The 19,234-nt window shown below is 59.1% G+C and overlaps 2 protein-coding genes across 4 annotated transcripts in view; both read left to right on the top strand.

The window, feature by feature from the left end:
- The window catches only part of ACSF2 (acyl-CoA synthetase family member 2), a 41,735-nt gene extending 37,788 nt beyond the window's left edge, over positions 1–3,947 (top strand). The window contains exons 11-16 of the mRNA XM_004608668.2: positions 868–975; positions 2,195–2,346; positions 2,603–2,744; positions 2,899–3,009; positions 3,097–3,165; positions 3,794–3,947. Coding sequence (XP_004608725.2) covers positions 868–975; positions 2,195–2,346; positions 2,603–2,744; positions 2,899–3,009; positions 3,097–3,165; positions 3,794–3,844 — 633 coding nt within the window. The 3' untranslated portion in view covers positions 3,845–3,947. The remainder of the gene's footprint in view (positions 1–867; positions 976–2,194; positions 2,347–2,602; positions 2,745–2,898; positions 3,010–3,096; positions 3,166–3,793) is intronic.
- A 2,493-nt stretch (positions 3,948–6,440) lies between these two features.
- RSAD1 (radical S-adenosyl methionine domain containing 1) lies at positions 6,441–14,243 on the top strand. 3 transcript variants are annotated; one of them, XM_055131508.1, is made up of 10 exons: positions 6,441–6,629; positions 7,045–7,184; positions 7,279–7,483; positions 10,596–10,961; positions 11,101–11,164; positions 11,694–11,841; positions 11,953–12,007; positions 12,724–12,827; positions 12,963–13,091; positions 13,778–14,243. In XM_055131508.1, exons 1-9 carry the CDS (start codon positions 6,495–6,497, stop codon positions 13,075–13,077), a joined length of 1,332 nt encoding a protein of 443 aa, XP_054987483.1. In that variant the 5' UTR covers positions 6,441–6,494; the 3' UTR covers positions 13,078–13,091; positions 13,778–14,243. The 3 variants fall into 3 exon arrangements, with proteins under 3 accessions (XP_054987483.1, XP_054987484.1, XP_054987482.1); XM_055131509.1 differs by lacking the exon at positions 12,963–13,091; XM_055131507.1 differs by lacking the exons at positions 12,724–12,827; positions 12,963–13,091; positions 13,778–14,243 and having other exon boundaries at positions 11,953–12,487.
- The last annotated feature ends 4,991 nt before the right edge of the window (positions 14,244–19,234 follow it).

The following is a 19,234-nucleotide window of genomic DNA, read 5'->3' as shown; positions in this document are numbered from 1 at the left end:
CCCCACCCTCCGCACACGGATTCCTGCTCCTGCGGGAAGAGGAAGGGGATTGGGGGGTGTGGGGGGAGCAAGCGGGCTGCCTGCTGGAGCACTTGTCCCTTAGGGCTGGAGGGGAGGAAATTGCTGGGGTGGGGGGTGCGGTGAGACTGGGCTAAGTGGGGGAAGGCAGGCTGAGGTCTCTTCCCGGAGAACACTCCCTCCTCTTCTCCCAGCAGCCAGGTACCCGGCTGTCCCTGCCACCCTTGCCTCTAGTTGAGGGTTATTATAATTGGCCCGGAACGTTCCGGATGGTTTTTGGGCCTCGCCGAGGCTGGCTTCTGGTTTTCTCTTGCTCAGGATGTTCCAACCGCTCGATGCGGTGGGGGTAGAAGGCGGGGTGTGGCGGGGAGTGTGCCCAGGCTTCTAAAAGCCTTCCTTTGGCTATATTTTTATTTTGATGGAAATTAACTCACAGGCAGCTCTCCAGAGCTTGGGGGGCACCCAGCCCCATGGCCAGACACTTGTCCCTGGTTTCAGGAGGCTGGTGCAGGGTCGGTGGGGGGCGGGGGTGGGGGGTGCCTGGGGTGGCGGTGGGGGTGTCTGAGGGGTTCCCGGCTGGCTCGAGGCAGGCTGGCTTTCTCATCAAGTTGACGGGACCTGTGGCTTGGCGGGAAGGGGTGGGGTGAGCTGAAACAAGGAAGGGGACCGGGGCAGAGGGCTGGTAAGGTCAGAGCACGTGGCTGGGCTGGGGCCGCAGCGAGACTGGGAGGACCTGGTCTGAGCGCTCGGTTGGGAGCCAGCCGGGCGGGTTCCAGGTCCCAGAGGGAGTGCGCCCCCTCCCTCTGGGGTCCTCCCACTCCCGCAAACACCTCCCTGGGCCCCCTCCAGGTGGCATACGGAACCACCGAGAACAGTCCGGTGACCTTCATGACCTTTGCCGAGGACACCACGGAGCAGAAGGCGGAGACTGTGGGCAGAGTAATGCCTCACACAGAGGTGAGCCCCGGCGCCCCCCACGGCCGGGGTTTCTCTCCATGACTGATCCAAACCGCTCGGACCCTGAGCACCCCAGGATCAAGTCGGGCTCCCCAGCCAGGCCAGGCCAGGTGGGGGTCTAATGGGCAGAGCGGCGCAGTGGCAAACGCCGCGGCCAGCTGGGCTTCTCCGCAGCCTCCCTTCCCGCCCGAGGTGTTTTTGCCAAACCCCTCAGTCGGCCTGGGGAAGCCACGGCAGCTCAGAGAGGAGAGCGCGCCGAGACTGTTTCCACCCCTCCCACCCCGTTCTCTCTCCCCCGCCCCTCCCTGCCTCACAACAGCCTTTTCACCCTTTTTGCTATTGGGTTTGGGGACCAAGTCCCTGTGGTGCTGAGGAGCTACTCTGGGCTCAGTGCTCGGGGGGTCTCTCCCAGTTGTGCTCAGAGTACCCTGCAGCCTGGGGACTCAGGCTGGAGCCTGCTGCCTGCTGCTGCCTGTGCCCAGCCTGCCGGGCTACACGCCCCCCCCCAGGCCCCAGCACCCCACCCCCACCGAGCGGTGCTTTTCTCATTTGCCATCAGCACAGGGTTTCCAAAGCCGCCTGGCCCTTTGGGGTCTTTGCACAGAAGGGCTCCTCTCAGACCCCCAGCTCTGGCACCAGTGTGGCATGTCCTCGTGTACTGGGCTTCCCTGTCCCCTCTGGGGTCACAGCCCACGTCCCCTAGCGGCCGCTCTTCTTCACCATCCTGGGCTGCCTCTGCCCAGCCAGGGGTTCTGATGGGCCCGTGCTGCTCCCCGGGACACCCACCCCCGCATGCCCTCCACTTCAGACCATCCCTGGCCTGTCTGGGGCAGCGGGACATTTCTGTCCCAGGCTTCCCGACTGCTGCCTGGCCACGCCACCCTCTGCGGCTTCTCTGTTTGCTGCTTCACGGCTTGTTGGGGGAGACTCTCTCTCCTGCCGGGCAGCCTCGGATCCTGCAGCTGGCCCGGCCCTCCGTGGCACTCCTGCCTGAAGACCCCACGTGGGCCTCTGAGATACTCTCATGCCAGCACAGGTGGCCGGCTGCGGGCGGCCTTTGCCGTCCTGCCCTGGAGTGGCATTGCAAAACCTAGGAGCTGCGTGACTGGGGGGAGGGAATGCCAAGGCCCCCTCCCCTTCGCCCTCACCCCGAGGCTTTCGTTCTGAAAGGTGAGGGGGTGGGAGGGAGCCCCTGACCTGAAGCCGTCGGATTTCCCAGGCCCAGATCATTGACCAGCAGACCGGGGAGCTGGTGGAGCTGAACGCGCCGGGAGAGCTGTGCATCCGCGGGTATTGTGTCATGCTGGGCTACTGGGGCGAGCCCCAGAAGACAGACGAGGTCATCGGACCAGACAAGTGGTATCGGACGGGGTGAGGAGACGGGTCGAGACTGCGGGGAGGGAGGGTGGGGGGCGGCTCGGTTTTGGCTTCCTCCTCCTCTCTCGAGTCCCAGGGAATGTCTTCTTGTTCCTGCTGTCCCCCTCCCCCCCTACCACCCCCTCAGCCTAACACAGCGTCGGACACATCATAGGTGCTCGCTAAGTGTGTGATGAACGAGCGAGCCAGCCAGCCAGACCAGGCCGAGGGGAGAGAGAGAGAGAGAGGCCATCCCTGGCTTTCCTTGCAGAGACATCGCCACGATGGACAAGGACGGCTTCTGCAGGATTGTGGGCCGCTCTAAGGACATGATCATCCGGGGTGGGGAGAACATCTACCCCGCGGAGCTGGAGGACTTCTTCCACACACACCCCAAGGTGCAGGAAGTGCAGGTGAGGCCCCTGCACGCCAAGCTGCCGTGCCGCCAGAGGGTCCCCGCTTCCCCCTTCCGTGTCTCCCTCCTGCCCCCAAGCTGTGCTGGGCGCCCCCAGGAGGGAGGCAGGAAACAGGCAGAGGCCTTCTGAGTTGTGGCTCTGCCCCTGGAAGGTGGTGGGAGTGAAGGATGACCGGATGGGGGAGGAAGTCTGTGCCTGCATCCGGCTGAAGGCAGGCCAGGAGACCACGGCCGAGGAGCTCAAGGCTTTCTGCAAAGGGAAGGTGGGTGCCCCAGCCCCCGCCCCGCCCCTCCCCTCCCCACCGCCCCCGGGTCGCCCGCCTGACACTCTCCCTGTCTTGGCTCTGCAGATCTCCCACTTCAAGATTCCCCGCTATTTCGTGTTTGTCACGAGCTACCCGCTCACAGTCTCGGGAAAGGTGTGTTCGTGGGGGAGACGGGGAAGGGAGGGAGGCCTGGGTCCCTGGTACTGAAGGCCAGGCAGACGGCAGCCCCTCAGCCACTGGCGAGTCTGTCCGAAGCCGGCAGGCAGTCCAGGGGATTAAGGTGCTGCCTTGCATGTGGCCAACCCAGGCTGGATGCCTGCATGCAGTTCCCCAAGCATCTCCAGGACTGATCCCAGGGCAACAGAGCCCAGAGCAAGTCACACACGGCCGGGTGTCAACCCCCTCTCAAGAAAATAGCCAATGGGGCTGGAGCGATAGCACAGCGGGTAGGGCGTTTGCCTTGCACGCGGCCGACCCAGGTTCGAATCCCAGCATCCCATATGGTCCCCTGAGCACGGCCAGGGGTAATTCCTGAGTGCAGAGCCAGGAGTAACCCCTGTGTATCGCCAGGTGTGACTCAATAAAAAGAAAAAAAAAGAAAATAGCCAAAAAGGGTCTATCTGGAGGCTAGCAGGAGAGTGGCCATAGGTCAGCTTACCCGGGGTAACCCCAGACATTCCCAGTTTCAGCCTGAGGAACCCCTGGGTTCTCTGCAGACAGACAGAGTGCCCGGCTGGCAGAGGCCCAGAGCCTGGCTCTTATTTCTTTCTCTTGCCTCTAGATCCAGAAACACAAACTTCGAGAGCAGATGGAACAACGTCTAAACCTCTGAAAAAGAGGGCTTGGGGGCGCCGAGGCCCTCCCTGCTCTTGCCCCCCCCCCCCCGCCTCCGCTGTCTGTCTATGTGACTTGGCATAAAGAGCTCGTTTCCTTTGGCTGCTTTCGCCCTGCGTGATCTCTTGGCAGCCGTGCAGGGAGGAGGAGGGGAGAGCTGGTGGGACGCGGGCACTTTCAGCCTTCTGGGCCTTGTCAGCAGTAGCTCATGCTGGCCTGCCTTGTTGACGGGTTTCGATCCTCATCGATCCCTCTGAGATACCAATCCAGCTGGAGGGTGGCTATTCTCATTTGCTTTTTCCACATTATCCTACTCGTCTAGCAAGATGTGTTCTTTGGGGCCGGGGAGATGGCTCCAAGGACTGAAGCACGTGCTTTACAGAAGGAAGTGCTGGGTTCCGTAAAGTTCCTTGAGCGTGCACCACTCTGGGTGACCCCAGTGCAAAAAATAATGTCTTTATTTATATGATTTATATATCTTTCATTTTAGCTACAGTGCGTGATTTCTGGCCTGTTGTGCAATCATCACCCAAATTTATTTAAAATATTTCCATCACCTTAGAAACCTAATGGACTGGAACAGTAGCACAGCGGGTAGGGTGTTAGCCTTGCATGCAGCCCACCCAGGTTCAATTCCTCCGCCCCTCTCAGCCCGGCAAGCTACCAAGAGTATCTCGGCCACACAGCAGAGACTGGCAAGCTACCCGTGGCATATTCAATGTGCCAAAAACAGTAACAAGAAGTCTCATGATGGAGATGTTACTGGTGCCCACTCGAGCAAATCGATGCGGGTTGGACTACAGTGCTACAGTGCTACAGAAACCATCCCACTTTCTTTTTGTAAAAATATTTTTTAACATTTACTGGCTCACCACGGGATACAAAGTTACAAAGTCATCCATTATGGAGTTTCAGTTCTACAATGTTCAAGCACCCCTCCCTTCACCAGTGTCTACTTCCCTACACCAGTGTGCCCAGTTTCCCTCCTGCCCCCCAGCCTGCCACTATAGCACTTTCCTCTTTTAGGCATCGTGGTTTGCAAACTGTTACTGAAAGGGTATCCTGCATATCACTTTACCTCCTTTCAGCACCCAGTTCTTATCCAGTGTGATCACTTCCCACTATCTTTGTCATAGAGGTCCCTTCTCTGACCTAACCACCCTCCCCCCATCATCCCATTTTCACCTATTATTCACTTCCTCCCCCAACTAAGCGTTTTTCTTTTACTCTATTCTATTTTATTTTATTTTTTTAAATTCATGAACTTGGAATTCCCGTGCTGGGCCAGGGAAACTAAGAATGTTGCAGTTTGAAATAAAAAATAAACACGTAGGTTCCAAAAAAGCACTTGGGTACCTGAGAGATAGCATAGGGAGTTTCATCACTTGCCCTGTATCCTGCCATACCTGTTTTGAATCTCTGGCATCGCATATGATCCCCTGAGCACCACCAGGGGTGACTCCTGAGCTCAGCACACAGAAAAAGCCTTCGAGCATCACCAGATGTGGCCCAAATACCAAAACAGAGCCAGAGCCATAGGATAACATGTGAGATGCCTGCCTTAGATGCAGCTGATCCAGGTTTGATCTCAGGCATCCCATATGGTCCCCTAGCCTGCCAGGAGTGATCCCTGCCCACTGCTGGATGTGGTCCCAAAGCCAACAAGCAAACCCCACCAAACAATATTAGAAGACACATAGGATTCTCCCATCCCCATCCCGCTCTTGACTTCCCAGAGAGTCCTCCTGACAACACCACTGCTCTCTTTCCTCAAAAATCCGTAGCCTTAGGGTATGTATGCCCACTGCCAGCTATGCTTGGTGCTTTCATACAAAATTTTTTTTTTTATTGAGGGGCACGAGAGATAGTACCAGGGTTAAGGAACTCGCCCTGCATGCGGCCAACCCTGGCTCGATCCCCAGCACCACACATGGCCTCTGGAGCACTCCCAGGAGTGAGCACTGCCAGGACTGGCCCTCAAACCCAAGTTCTTCCTTGAAATCTTCCCAACAACCCTGTCAAGCAGGAGAATGAGTTTCCCTTCACTGGTGATGAAGCTGAAACACGAGGCATGTGCAAGACCACATGCCTGGGATTCAAGTGGCCCTTTCCGCTTCGCAGGGCTCTCTGGGTGCTGCTTCCCCAGTCCACCTGCACCCCAGACAACACTGGGGGTCTTCCCAGGAGGGACCCGCGGAGCCTGGCCCAGGACACAGCGGCTTATTCTCCCCACCAAGCAGATCACCCCAGAGATTTTCTGCACTCAGCAGGAGGGCGCTCTAGGACCCCAGGACTCCGGCACCCAGCTGATGCCGAATTAGGATCGTAGGCCCCTTTGTCCTACGGTCCTGACTCAGGCAGTGCACTGCGACTTGGGTTTATGCATGTTTAAGTCCCCCAGCGGCCACCTCTGAGCCAAGCATACAGTTCAAAGGAACGTACGAAGTTCCTGGGATGGGGTGAGGGCTACACCAGGTCGGTGTTGGGGGGGTAGGGAGGGGAACGGGGCCACCCCGCGCGGGAAGGCGGGGCTGCGCGCGCGGCGAATGTCCAGCAGGTGGCGCCCGAGCGCCGTCGGACGCGGCGCGCGCTCCCGCAGTTCCTCCTCCTCCTTCCGCCCGGACGCGGACGGACACACCGCGCCCGCCATGGCGCTGCCCGGGGCTCGGGGTCGCGGCTGGGCAGCAGCCGCCAGAGTGGCCCAGAGGCGCCGCCACACGGCGGGCGCGGGAGGACGCCCGGGCCCAGAGCCCGAGAGCCGGCGCGCGGCGCTTTACGTGCACGTGAGTGGCGGGGCCGGGGCCGCCGCCGCGCGCTGGAACCCACGTGGCCAGTGGTCACGTGGGACGCCCCGGGCCCCGCTTTCCCCACGCCGACCCCCCAGCGCGACGCCGCAAAGCCGACCGCGGGATCTGGAAGGGGTCGCGGTGCCCAGGCGGGTCTGGGGGGCAGGCGCCGAGGGCCGGCGCGCAGCCCCCGGGTGCCCTTGACCCTGCCCTTTCCCTCCTGCGCTGCTTTGCTCACGCGGGGTCGCCGGGCTCACTGCTGCGGGTCCGCGCGGGCGGCGCGGGGACGGCTCGGAGGGGCGGTGCGGGCTGTCGCTGGCGGGCCTCTGGGGGGAGGGGGGCAAGGATTTCGGGGCCACCTGCGCGCAGGGCTGACCCCCGGCCCTGCTCATCCCCGCCCCCCTGCCCCCAGTGGCCGTACTGCGAGAAGCGGTGCACTTACTGCAACTTCAACAAGTACGTCCCCCGCGCCGGCGGCGTGGAGGAGGCGGCGCTGCGCAGCTGCCTGGTGACCGAGGCCAGGACTCTCCTGCACATCAGCGGGGTGCGCCGGTGGGTCTTAGAAGGGGTTTGGGGCCCCCGGTCTGGTGGGCGCCCCCTCCCCCCCCACACGCTCCGTCTCACGGTCTCCCTCCTTGGTCCTCAGGGTGGAGTCTGTGTTCTTTGGCGGGGGCACTCCCAGCCTGGCCAGCCCCCGCACCGTGGCTGCAGTCTTGGAGGCAGTGGCCGCCGCCGCCCACCTGCCCGCAGACTCCGAGGTCACGCTGGAGGTCAACCCTGCATCCGCCCCAGGCGCGAGGCTGGCAGCTTTTGGGGCAGCAGGGGTCAACAGGGTGTCCATCGGCCTCCAGGTATCCCATCTTCAACCCCCCGCACCCGGACCTGCGCGCCTCTAGTGTGTGTTGACACTTTTGTAAGCACTTAACTGTCTGTTGCTGGGCCCCGGGCCCAAGTGCCATGAGGCAGAGCTTGTGAAGGCTTTGATTGGGTTGGTCACAATATTCTAGCACCCACTACAGCTCCTGGTATCAAGAGGATGCTCAGAAAATATATGATCGGTGATTGGAAACACAGGAGGAGGTAGACAGGTGGTCAGATCACTGAAGGAAAGGCTGCTAGTGCAGGGAGGCCAGGTAAGGCCTGGAGATCAGCTCCGGCAGATGAAATCGCGGAAACCTTCCTGGAGGAGGTGGTGTTTGGATGAGGTGGCATTCATGAGGAGAGGCTGTGGGAGGAAAGGACACAGGAAGTGGAAGCACCTTGCATACTTTTTGTTTGTTTGGTTTTTCTTTTTGAGGGGGATGGACCACACCTAGAAGTCCCCAGTGCCTGCTCCAGGCTCTGTGCTCAGGGGTGGTCCATACGCAGGGCTGGTGCCTGAAGGCCTGAGCTGACTCAGTGGCCCCACCACCCTGGAATGTTTCGGGGAGTCTTGAGTCATTCCTTGTCAGCACAGGCCGCGGACAAGGCTGCAGTCTCGGGCTCCACAGTCTCGGGCCCTCACCAAGCAGTGTGGGGTTTTGCCTCGCGGTGAGAGGACAGTGGAAGGTCTTGTTTCCGCTGTCCTGTTTGGGGGCCTCATCCAACAGTGCTCCAAGGCCGCTCCTGGCTTGATACTTGGGAGTTGCTCCCAGTGGCACTCAGGGGACCTTGCCGTCAGGAGCAGACCAGAGTCCGCCAAGCCTGCACACAATGCACGTCCCCCCGTCCTTGGACCTGGCCTGAGTGGAAGGTTTCTGAGTGGGAAGAAACCCAGCTAATACATCAAGCAGATGTGATGAAAAGGAGAGGTCAGTTCTGGCTCCAAACGCACAGCTGACATCTAATTGTGACGACCCTTAAGGAAAACTTAAGACTTTTTTTTTCCCCCCTCTGGAGACTGGAGAGATAGCACAGAAGGTAAGGCACTCGCCTTGCATGCAGCTGATCTCGGTTTGATTCCCAGCATCACCTGCAGTCCTCCAAGCACTGCCAGGAGTGATTCTGGAGCACCGTCTGGACGTGGACCAAAAACAAAAACAAAAAAATGTGCGTGTGTGTGTGTGTGTGAGAGAGAGAGAGAGAGAGAGAGAGAGAGAGAGAGAGAGAGGAAGAGAGAACACATATTTTGAGATCTAGCTACTCTCTTCCCCATTTTGTTGTTTTCAGTTTTGGATCACACCCAGTTGTGCTCAGGATTTGCTCCTGGCAGGATCAGGGGCACCACGTGTGGTACCAGGACTGGCGGGCTGCATGCAGGACAAGTGTTTCACCTGCCCAGGCTACATGCAGGACAAGTATGTTTGTTACCTGCCATGCTATATCTCCACTCCTCCCTGCTTCATAATTTTTTTTAGTGCAGGCTCCTGTGCTGAGAACCGTAAGCTCAGTGACTTTACAACTGTAAGCAGATCTCTGGAAAGAATTCATCGAGAGACTGTTTTTGTGTTGAGGCCACGCCCCGTGGTGCCTGGGGACTTCTCTGGGCTTCAAACCCCGTTGTGACACTTTAAAAAAAAAAAAAAAACAGCCAGACCGTGTTCTTCCAACAAGTCATTGTCAGAGCTGAGGATGACGAAGGGGAAGTGTAGACAGGGCTGAAGGCATCCCGTGAGCCCAGGTAGGGGCTGGGTTGGGGAAGGAAGAGGAAGCTGCCGGGGCGGATGCAGTGGTACGGTGGGGCCACTATGAGGGTGACTCGGGATTTGATCATGGTGCTGCGGCACGCTACCCTTCCTGCCCCTGGATTGTGGCCGGGCCAGAGAGTGTCCTTGCTCTAAAGGAAAGTGGCTGGGATGGGCAGGGCGGGGAGGTCCTCTGTAAGTTGATTCCGTGTGACCACCCAGATCTGGGCTGCTCACTGGCCTGTACTCGGGAGCGAACGGGTGGTGGGGTGTCCTACAGCTGCACGGAACCAGGACGGTAGTCCCTGGCCTCGGACGAGGGAGCCCTGGGTGGCTCTTTCCGTGTCATTAACTTGGGGAGGAAGCAGGAAGGCCCTGAGTTTGGTCCCCTGCAGTGCCAGGTGTGGCCCCGGCTGGCTCCCAAGCACCACTGGGTGTAACCCTGGCGGCCTGAACAGCGTGGCACCCCCAAGCCCTGTCCCGGAAACATCAAGTCCCCATGACCAGACTGAGCTCGGCCGTAAGTGCTCTCCAACCCCCTGGACACCGGGATGCCCCTTCTCCCCCTTCCCCCCCAGATTTAATTATCTTGAAAGGTAAGTGACCAGGTGGGCCAGTGCCTGCGGTGTCCAGCAGTGCAGACCTAGCCCGTTCTGTCATCACGGGAAGTTCTTCTGAACAGGGCTGGGCTGTCGCCTGCTCGCAGATGATTCAGCATGATGTCTAGCGAGAGCAAAATGTGACCCATCGTTACTCGGGGCAGCTAGCCTCGGCGTTTCCTGTGCTCCTCTTTTGGCGCTTCCGTGGGCTTGAAACCCTTCAGAACGAAAGGTCAAACCTCAGAAGGCCGTGGGGCTGGGATGGAACCCTGCCGCGGCCCCCTGTGTAAGGAGCTGTCCTTAAATAAACGGAAAGGAGCTGGACAGTCCTAAATTCTAGGTCTGCCTTTGTGATTGTAGGAACTTCAGGTCAAGGGGTCTCACGATCTCTGAACTTCAGTTTCCTCCTCTATACAGTAGAGCCAACAGTGCAGCGTTATAATCACGATATCATAGAGGGTCCGAGGGGAGGTGTTTGCTTGCCTTGCTTGTGGCCCAGCCCAGTTGGAGCCCCGGTACTGCCCATGGGCCCCTGAGCACAGAGCCAGGAGTGTGCATCCCCCCCACACCCAAACCCAAAATAAAATGAAATAACAAATCAGAGGGGCCAGGGGCAGCGTCCCCGCAGTGGGCGGTGCCAGGGTGCCAGCCTGACCCTCCGACTCCCACCTGAGTCCCCGCGTTTCTTCTGATCTGTGTCTGTGACCAGCAGGCCAGTGGCGGGTCCCTGCAGGCCCACCCCTCGCCTCCTCTCTCCCCAGTCCCTGGACGACCGGGAGCTCCAGCTGCTGGGGCGGACCCACTCGGCCCGCGACGCCCTGCGGACCCTGGCGGAGGCCCGGCGCCTCTTCCCGGGGCGCGTGTCCACGGACCTGCTGCTGGGGCTGCCCGCCCAGCGGACGGGGCCATGGCTGCAGCAGCTGCGGGAGCTGCTCCAGCACTGCGACGACCACGTGTCCCTGTACCAGCTGTCCCTGGAGCGGGGCACCGCCCTCTTCAGCCAGGTGCAGCGGGGCGCCCTGCCCGCGCCCGACCCGGACCTGGCCGCGGAGATGTACCTGGAGGGCCGGGCCGCCCTGCGGGAGGCGGGCTTCCGCCAGTACGAGGTCTCCAACTTCGCCAGGAACGTGAGTCCTGTGGCAGCTGGCCCGCGGGGGCTGTGGCCAGGGCGGCTCCAGGCCTTGGGATGGGACCCTCTGAGCAGAAAGGGCCCCCCCGCCCCCTGCCCCCCCTCCTCTGCACTGACTGTCCCCTCCCTCCCCACAGGGAGCGCTTAGTACCCACAATTGGACGTACTGGCAGTGTGGACAGTACCTTGGCGTTGGGCCCGGTGAGTGCCCTGTCATCGCGTAGGTGGGGTGACTCCAGAGAGCAGTGTCAGGGTGGTCTTGGGCCACATAGATCCCCTGCCCTCAGTTTCCCCACGTGGAAAGTGCAGCAGGAAGTACCCCCCGCTTTGCAGAGTTCAGGCGGCTGTGTCTCCCAGGGTTGGGGTTGACACGGTGCTTCTCAGTCTTTTCCTTTTTGTCTGTCTGTTTTTATTTACCTTGGGCTGGGGCCGCCCCCAGCAGTGTTCAGGGGTTATTCCTGTCTCAGCTCAGTGCTCAGGACCCTTCCCAGGAGTGTGGGGGGCCAGGCGGGGCCGGGGATGGAGCCTGGGCCTGCCGCGTGCAGCCGTCTCCCCAGCCCTCGGGGGTCTCGTCTCGCACGTCAGCTGGAGGGTCTGCTCGAACCCAGACTCAAACCGGCGCAGAGCCCGAGGACGCAACACTTCTCCCGTGTTCCGGGTCTCAATCGGAGAACTCACGGCGGTGTTGGCTGCCACTAACCTGGCGTTGGTGACTGACTCTTGTTGTCAGGGGCCCACGGGCGGTTTGTGCCCCTGGGGGCCGGTGGCCACACCCGGGAAGCTCGGATCCAGACCCTCGAGCCTGACAACTGGGTGAAGGAGGTGATGCTGTCTGGCCACGGCACCCGGAAGCGTGTCCCCCTGGGCGAGCTGGAGCTGTGAGCAGCAGGGGGTCTCCCGTGGGCTCCCCGCGCGCCCTCAGGCCCACCCGTGCCTGGAGACTGGCCCGGTCAGAGTCTCTGAGACCCCCGGCTGGTTTTTACTTTCAGGCTGGAGGAAGTTTTGGCCATGGGGCTGCGGACAGATGTGGGGGTTACTCACCAGGTAAGAGGTCAGTGGGCGCTGGTACCCTGCTTCCTCCACTTGGCAGAAGCGTTCTCCTTTCTGTATACACGTGTGTGCACACACACGTACACACACACACACACACAGAGCCTCATACACACATGCAGCCTCACACATTCAAACACAGCCACACTCACAGATTTTCAAACACACACACACACACACACACACATCAAGCCTTATATACACACACATACTGTCTCACATTCAAACACAGACACACACACACACACACTCTCTCCCTCTCACACACATACACACACAGAGTCTCACACACATCCCTCTCCCATGTGGGCACGGTGGTGCAGTGGTGAGACCCTGAGCCAGGGCACTCCTCTCCCTCCTGCTCCCTTGGGCACACATCGTAGCCTCAGTCTGACACCCCATTTTCTCAGCGATGGGTTCAGACTTCAGGAAGGCTTCCAAATGTCTTAAGGCAGCACCGTTCAAACTCCGGGCTGTGACTCTGGGTGTGGGGTGGGAGGGGGGTCTGGGGGGGAGGCTCACTGGGGGGCGCCATGGACCAGGAATGTAAGTGCCTCCCTGCTGGCCCGTTGGCCTGGTCCTGGGGGGTGGAGGCAGCAGTGGAGCCCCCTGCACCAGGCCAGAGCCTTTGGGACCCTTCCCTGTGCCGAGTAGCCGCTCACTGACCCGCCCCGGCCTGCCCCTGACCTCCGAGCCCACTGCTTCCCCAGCACTGGCAGCGGTTCGCGCCCCGGCTGAGCCTGTGGGACGTGTTCGGAGCAAGTCCGGAAGTGGGGGAGCTGCAGGCGGAGGGGCGGCTGCTGCTGGATGACAGGTGCGTGGGGGCCGGCTGCCTCCTGTGCCCCCCGAGTGGGGGAGCGCGCCGAGGGGGCCTTTGGGGGGCGGGGGTGGTGCCGGGGTGTGGGGCTGGGAGGGGCCAGGTGGTCACGGCCGGGTCTGGGTATTCCAGGGGTCTGCGGTGTTCCTGGGAGGGCCTGGCCGTGCTCGACTCCGCCTTGCTGACCCTCCTCCCTGTGCTCCGAGAGGCCTGGCAGCGAAGGCCCTGCCCCGCCCCAGGAGGGTGACCGGACCCCGCCAGGTGGGCCTTGGGGGACTGAGCTGGTCTTACACATGTTGGCTCTGGCCATGGCCGGGGGCCTGGCGCCCTCGAGGGCACGGCTCCAGGGGGTGAGGGACGTGGCAGCAGCTGTGCGCCCCTCGGCCGGCACAGTCGGGGTGTCTGCCAGAGCCTCTCCATGGTGAGCCTGGGAGGCCGCACTCTGCAGCGTCCAGCGTGCCCCCACCCCCCCCCCACCATGCAGGCTAAGGCAGAGAAGGGGTGAGGCCTGCTGGGGGGATCCTGTGTGGACACTCAGCTCAGGCGCAGCCGGGCTCTGAGAATAGGGGGACAGTCAGGGGAAGCCCTGACCTTCTCTTTGGTCACCCAGGGTCTGTCCTGGCTGGCAGGAGCCACGCAGGTCTCTGTGCGAGCCCTGTACGGGGAGGGGGGGCAAGGGTGAGGCGGGCTGAGCAGGAGAGGGGGAAGGGAGCAGAGTCTGCCGGTTTTCCTGGCCCTTTCCTGCACCAGCACTTTCAGGCCATTTTCTTTCTTTCTTTCTTCCTTTTTTTTTTTTTTTTTTTTTAAATAGCCTGAAAGGCTCTCCGGAGCCTGCCTGGGCCCTCGCCTGTGCCAGGGCCTGCCCGGAGGGGGGCTCCTGCGTCGGGGTTCGAGGCTTAGTCTGGGGCCAGGAGCCCTCACCCTCTCCCCGTGCTTCCTTTTGAAAGATTTCAAGCCTCCAGAAAAGTTGAAAGGAAGAGTTCGATGTAAACCGTACCCAGCGCCTCCGCCGCGGGGAGCCAGCACAGTGTGGGCAGAGACGGGGATTCATGTTCGCGAGGCCCGCTTCCACCCACCGAAATCAAACAGCCAGCCTCCCGGCCCAGTGCTCAGCCCGGCCCCGGCCATTGTTACACACCGGCCACATTCATTTCATCTTTAGACCGCTCGCTCGCGACTTTCTTTTTTCCTTCCTTTCTTTCTTTTTCTGCACCGTTTGAAAGAAAGTTGTAGACGCCAAACATTTTATCTGCTGTGTCCAAGGAAAGATGTATTCTCTGGCCACAGAAACCGTTACCAGCCCAAGAGCAATGACGGCCACGTGGTTTTCTCGAATGATGTCCCAGGCTTCCGAAACGCCTTCCGATTCATAAGGGGACACAGGTTCCAATAAAGTTTTATGCTTCACTTTCAGCACTGTGTCTTTTCAGTTCCTTTCAGTACAGCCGCCTCAATAAAACAAAACAGAACAGAACAGAAAACAGTGTGGCGACCCCCAGGGCCTCACACAGGCACAGCGAGGCCAGCTCTGCCCCTTCCTCCTGGCATGAGAGTCAAGGTCAAGTCCACCAGGTGGCGTGTCCCACCTCTGGCTCTGTGTGACTGTTTCCCCCTGATTGGGTGTAGTTGAATATTCTTGGCAGGGGTACGAGGTAACTGCCGAGTAGCCCCAGTTCTGCCGCGCAGCCTCGAGCAGTCACAGGACATGCGAGCACTTGAAGGTGAGCCCTGCCCAGGTTCTCTACATTCTGGAACATTTCTCCTCATCAATGGATAGATCCGCTGTGGGCCCATGACCTTGGGCATCCTGTGCCCTGACACTCACTCGGGCCGGATTATTGGAGCATCTTTCTTGGCATCTTCCCCGGGGACTGGACGGGGAGCTGCAGAATGCTAGTTTTTGATGCTATAACTCCATCAATATTCATGAGCTGGCATTCATCTGGAGGAAAAAAATAAAGCTTTCTCTCTCCCTCTCTACTTTCAGGCCACACTGGACTGTGCTCAGGTCATAGTCCTGGCTCTGTGCTCAGGGAGCACTCCTGAAAGTGGCTGGTTGCATGCATGGCAAGCACCCTGCCCACTGTACTATCTGGCCCAAGATTTCTCTTTCTTTCATAGAGCTGATAACCTAGAAATTGGTGTGTGTGTGTGTGTGTGTGTGTGTGTGTGTGTGTGTGTGTGTGTGTGTGTGTGTGTGTGTGTGTGTGTGTAAGAGAGAGAGACAGAGAGAAAGAGAGACGGAGACGGAGACAGAGAGAAGGAGAAAGCCTTTTTCCTATCCAGAGGGCTACTGTCCATTCTTTACCCTACCGAAGGGTTCCACGAAACCCAAATTAATCTGCTATGCTACAAATCAGGGCGGGCCAAGCTCATCCTCGGACAGGAGATCTGACCCCACCCCAGAGGCGAGCTGGTGCCTTTCCGAGTTGCTAGGCTGGAGGTATCAGTCCAGCTCTGACCCTGTGTAACCCGGTAAGTGTTCTCGCCTCTCCGTTCCTCATGAAAAAGTCAGCAAGCAGTGGCAGTGTGCCGGGGACACGCTGGGCTCTCAGGGGAAATCAAGCCTGTCCCAGCCCTTAAGGGACTCACCAGCTAGCGAGAGATGGTGACGAGATCACGTGTGGGGTTATCAGTAGAGAAGTGTAGCCCTGGAAGCCTGCAGTGCCTGCAGTTCTAGGGGACTGGGGATAGAGCAGGGAATGTTTTTTCTATGCTCCCTCCTCTGGCCCTGGGATAACACAGCCCCCAGACTCCCCCAACCCTCTTCCTGAACCTTTTTCCACTTTTTTTTTCTTTTTGGGTCATACCCAGCAATGCACAGGGCTTACTCCTGGCCCTGCACTCAGGAATCACTCCTGGCAGTGCTCAGGGGACCCTATGGGATGCTGGGAATCGAACCCAGGTCGGCCGCATGCAAGGCAAACGCCCTATCCCCTGTGCTATCGCTACAGCCCCTCCTCCTCTTTTTTAAATATGTTTTTGGGTCACACCCAGCAGTGCTCAGGACTTGCTCCTGGCGGACTCAGAGGACTATATGGTGTGCGGGGGATGGAACCAGGTTGGTGGCATGCAAGGCAAGTGCTGTCCTATCTCTGCTCCATCCCCTGCCTTGATAGTAGAAGGAGAGGCAGAGACATATTAGAGACATCAGAGGTGGGAGGGGACTCTCAGCTTCTCCCAGCTGCCCAGCTCGTGGCACCCGAGAGGCACAGGCCCTCCCACCAGGGGCTGGGCAGGAGCCAGCTGGGTGACACAGGTCACCTCCCGTGACTCAGTCTGGTCCCACCCTTACGGGGTGAATCAGAGTTCCAGAGACATGAGTGGTCGGCTCGTGTGTTTTCATTTCCTCCCTGTCCCCTGTTGCTGCCGCCTCTCTGTTGATGCTATAGCACGGTGGTCAGGGCTGACATGGGCTTGGCCATGGGGCCCATGGGGGTCTCATGGGGGTCCCGCTGCAGGTTATAGTGCCGAGCTTTGCACTCCTTAAGGGGCAGTGCTTTGCTTGCACACATGCTCTCTGGTGGCCGCACTCTCAGGGGAGGCCCAGACATCCGTACTGGGGGTGGCCACCAATGCTGGCCAGTGGGGACAGTTAACATCCCTACGTAATGCCCCGGTCACGACACTTCTGCGTCTTTTTATTTGCAAAACTTGCTGGGGACCGCACCACCCTTTTTTATGGGGCTTATGCAAGCCGAGCTGTGGGGCTGCCACAGGCACAAACAGCAGCGCAGCCAGGATTGTGCTGTGCATATGTGGGACACCCGGCATTTGAACTCGAAACCAGTAGCTCCAGGTCCCTGGGCTTTTCCTCCAGGCTCAGGAAGAATCTAGTTGTCAGAGCTTCCTAAAGAACTCTCATGGTTGGTCCCGTCTAGGAAGCCCTGTCACCTCCTGCTTTCCATCCACAGAGGCTGGGGTCCAGAGAGGGAGAGGGGGTACAGCTGCTCAGTCCACATGGGACCAAGAAGTCGAGGCGGGGGGAAACTTCCCTCCTCACACTCTAAGGGAGGGGGTCTCCTCTACTCCAAGGCGTGTCATCTTGCTCTACTGAAAAGCACATAGACACAAATAAAAGGGGTGGAAAAGCTATTTTTGGGATAAGGTGAGGAGAGAGGAGTGGGGAAGTGCAGGCTGTGTGTGGGCACAGCCTGAAGGCCCAGCCTTCCCCGGGCCAGAGAACTGGCAGCGCTAAAGCCCTTGGCTTGACTGTGCTGGCCATTGTGTGCAGCGGAGGGCTGGCCACTTAGCTGTTTGAATTTACATAGGGTGACTTTCAAAGAGGTTTTTCACTTTATTATTATTATTATTATTATTATTATGTTTTTGAGTATTTTATTCTTATTATTTATTATAGCACAGAGGGTAGGGCGTTTGCCTTGCACGCAGCCAACCCAGGTTCGATTCCTCTGTCCCTCTCCGAGAGCCCGGCAAGATACCGAGAGTATTGCGCCCACACAGCAGAGCCTGGCAAGCTACCCTTGATGTATTCAATATGCCAAAAACAGTAACAACAAGTCTCCCAATGGAGACATTACTGGTGCCCATCAAGCAAATCGATGAACAACGGGAGGACGGTGCTAGAGTGCTACCACCGGAGGTGGCCCAAACACCAGCACCATTTCTGAGTAGGCAGCTCACATATGGAAAGCATAGGCTACCTCCTTGGACCCTCAAAGAGATCCCTTTTGGGGGGTGGGGCTCACCTGGCAGTGCTCAGGGCTAACTCCTGGCAGGGCTTACGGGACTATATGGGGTACCAGGGAACAAACCCAGGTCAGCCACAGGCAAGGCAAGTTCTGTACATGCCGTCCTGTCTGTCTGGCCCCTAAAGAGACGCTTCACTTAAGTCACAGAAAGCAGTGGATCCTAGGGTGATGCTTCTGGACATCCAGAACTTTCTGTCACGTCATCATTCTATAGTTCCCACAAGTCCAGGTCAATAATCTGTCTCTCAAATCAGACAAGTTCCTGGCCTCTTTCTGGCCTCTCTGCTTGGTGCTGGGGGGCTCAGACCCAGCCCCTCTCTTTGCCCCTTCAGAGGCTCTCACAGCGAGAGTGAGGTGTGTGGATCCCACCCAGCCCCATGAGTGCACCCTGGGTCAGGACGGGCCCCGCAGGGGAAACCAACTTCAGTGGCACTTGAATGTTCCCCTCCCCCGAGCTTGCCTGTGGCAACCACCCCCCCATCATGATGTCTGTGGCGGTGGCCTGAGGGTGGGGGTGAGGGTGAGGGGTCACATCCTGAGCATTGCAACCTCCTAAGTGTGGGACTCACGTCCTTATCCCAGAGCCTTGGGCACCCTTGCCGCTTTTCTCCTCGCAGTGACCTGGAGAGGAAGCAGATGTCTGAGAGCCACCAAGTGGGTTCCCACCAGCCACCGAATCCAGCCACACGCCCGGGGTGAACCCTCCAACCTCCGGGACCAAGAGAAGGAAGTGTCTGCTGTTCAGGCCGCGCGCTCTGGCGTGTCTGCGATCGAGGCCTCAACAGAACAAGTCAGGGAGGAGAAAACGTGGGTGGCAGCGATGATAAACATCATTATCCCAAGTGTTTCCTTCGGTGTCCGCATTAGGCTGCCTCTGCCCTGTTGACCCTGTGCCATGTGCCTCACCCAGTCCCGGATACAACAACCCACGGGTGCTCACTAGTTCCTCTGTCCTCTTGGAGGCACCCCGCAATACGCTGGCCTGCTCCCAGAGAGACAAGGATGTTGGGCAGAGCCACCGAGCACAGCTGACCAGAGCAGCCTTGAGTCACAGTGCTGGTTACTGTTGCTGGTTGCTGGTTACTGTTGCTGGTTGCTGGTTACTGTTGCTGCGAGGGTTGGAGCTCCTTTATTACTGTAGCTTAACTGAGTCTGATCTGGCTGGTGCCCTTTGTTACCACCTAGCACTCAGAGCTGGTATGGCGGCCCAGGGAGAGTACTCAAGTGTGGGAGCACATGCTTAGCATATACTAGGCTCTGAGTGGGATTCCTGGCACCACAGGCAGCCCCCCCCGCCCCCCCAACTACAGCACTGCTGATACCTACAAAATGAAGCCTGGTGCATTTCTTCTGCACAGACGGACATATTTTGTTTTTGTTTGGGGGCCACACCCAGCGTTGCTCAGGGGTTAGTCCTGGCTCTGCCCTTAGGAATTACTCCTGATGATACTTGGGGGACCATACGGGATGCCGAGGAGCAAACCCAGGTCAGCCTCATGCAAGGCAAATGCCCTACCCGCTGTACTATCTATCGCTCTAGCTCCAGTGAACATATTTGGATATGCAATCTTACAAAAGTGGGATAAAATGCATCTTGCTTGGGAGTCTTCTCCATCGGCCTCACAAGTGTTCTCTTTCCAAGTCGAATCTGTATAGCTCGAGAATATGCTTTTGCTTGGGGGGACAGTATGA

The sequence above is a fragment of the Sorex araneus genome, chromosome 3, assembly GCF_027595985.1.
Source record: "Sorex araneus isolate mSorAra2 chromosome 3, mSorAra2.pri, whole genome shotgun sequence".
Lineage (NCBI taxonomy): Eukaryota > Metazoa > Chordata > Mammalia > Eulipotyphla > Soricidae > Sorex > Sorex araneus.
The sequence above is the reverse complement of the archived record's forward strand: the minus strand, read 5'-3'. Positions and strand labels throughout refer to the sequence as shown.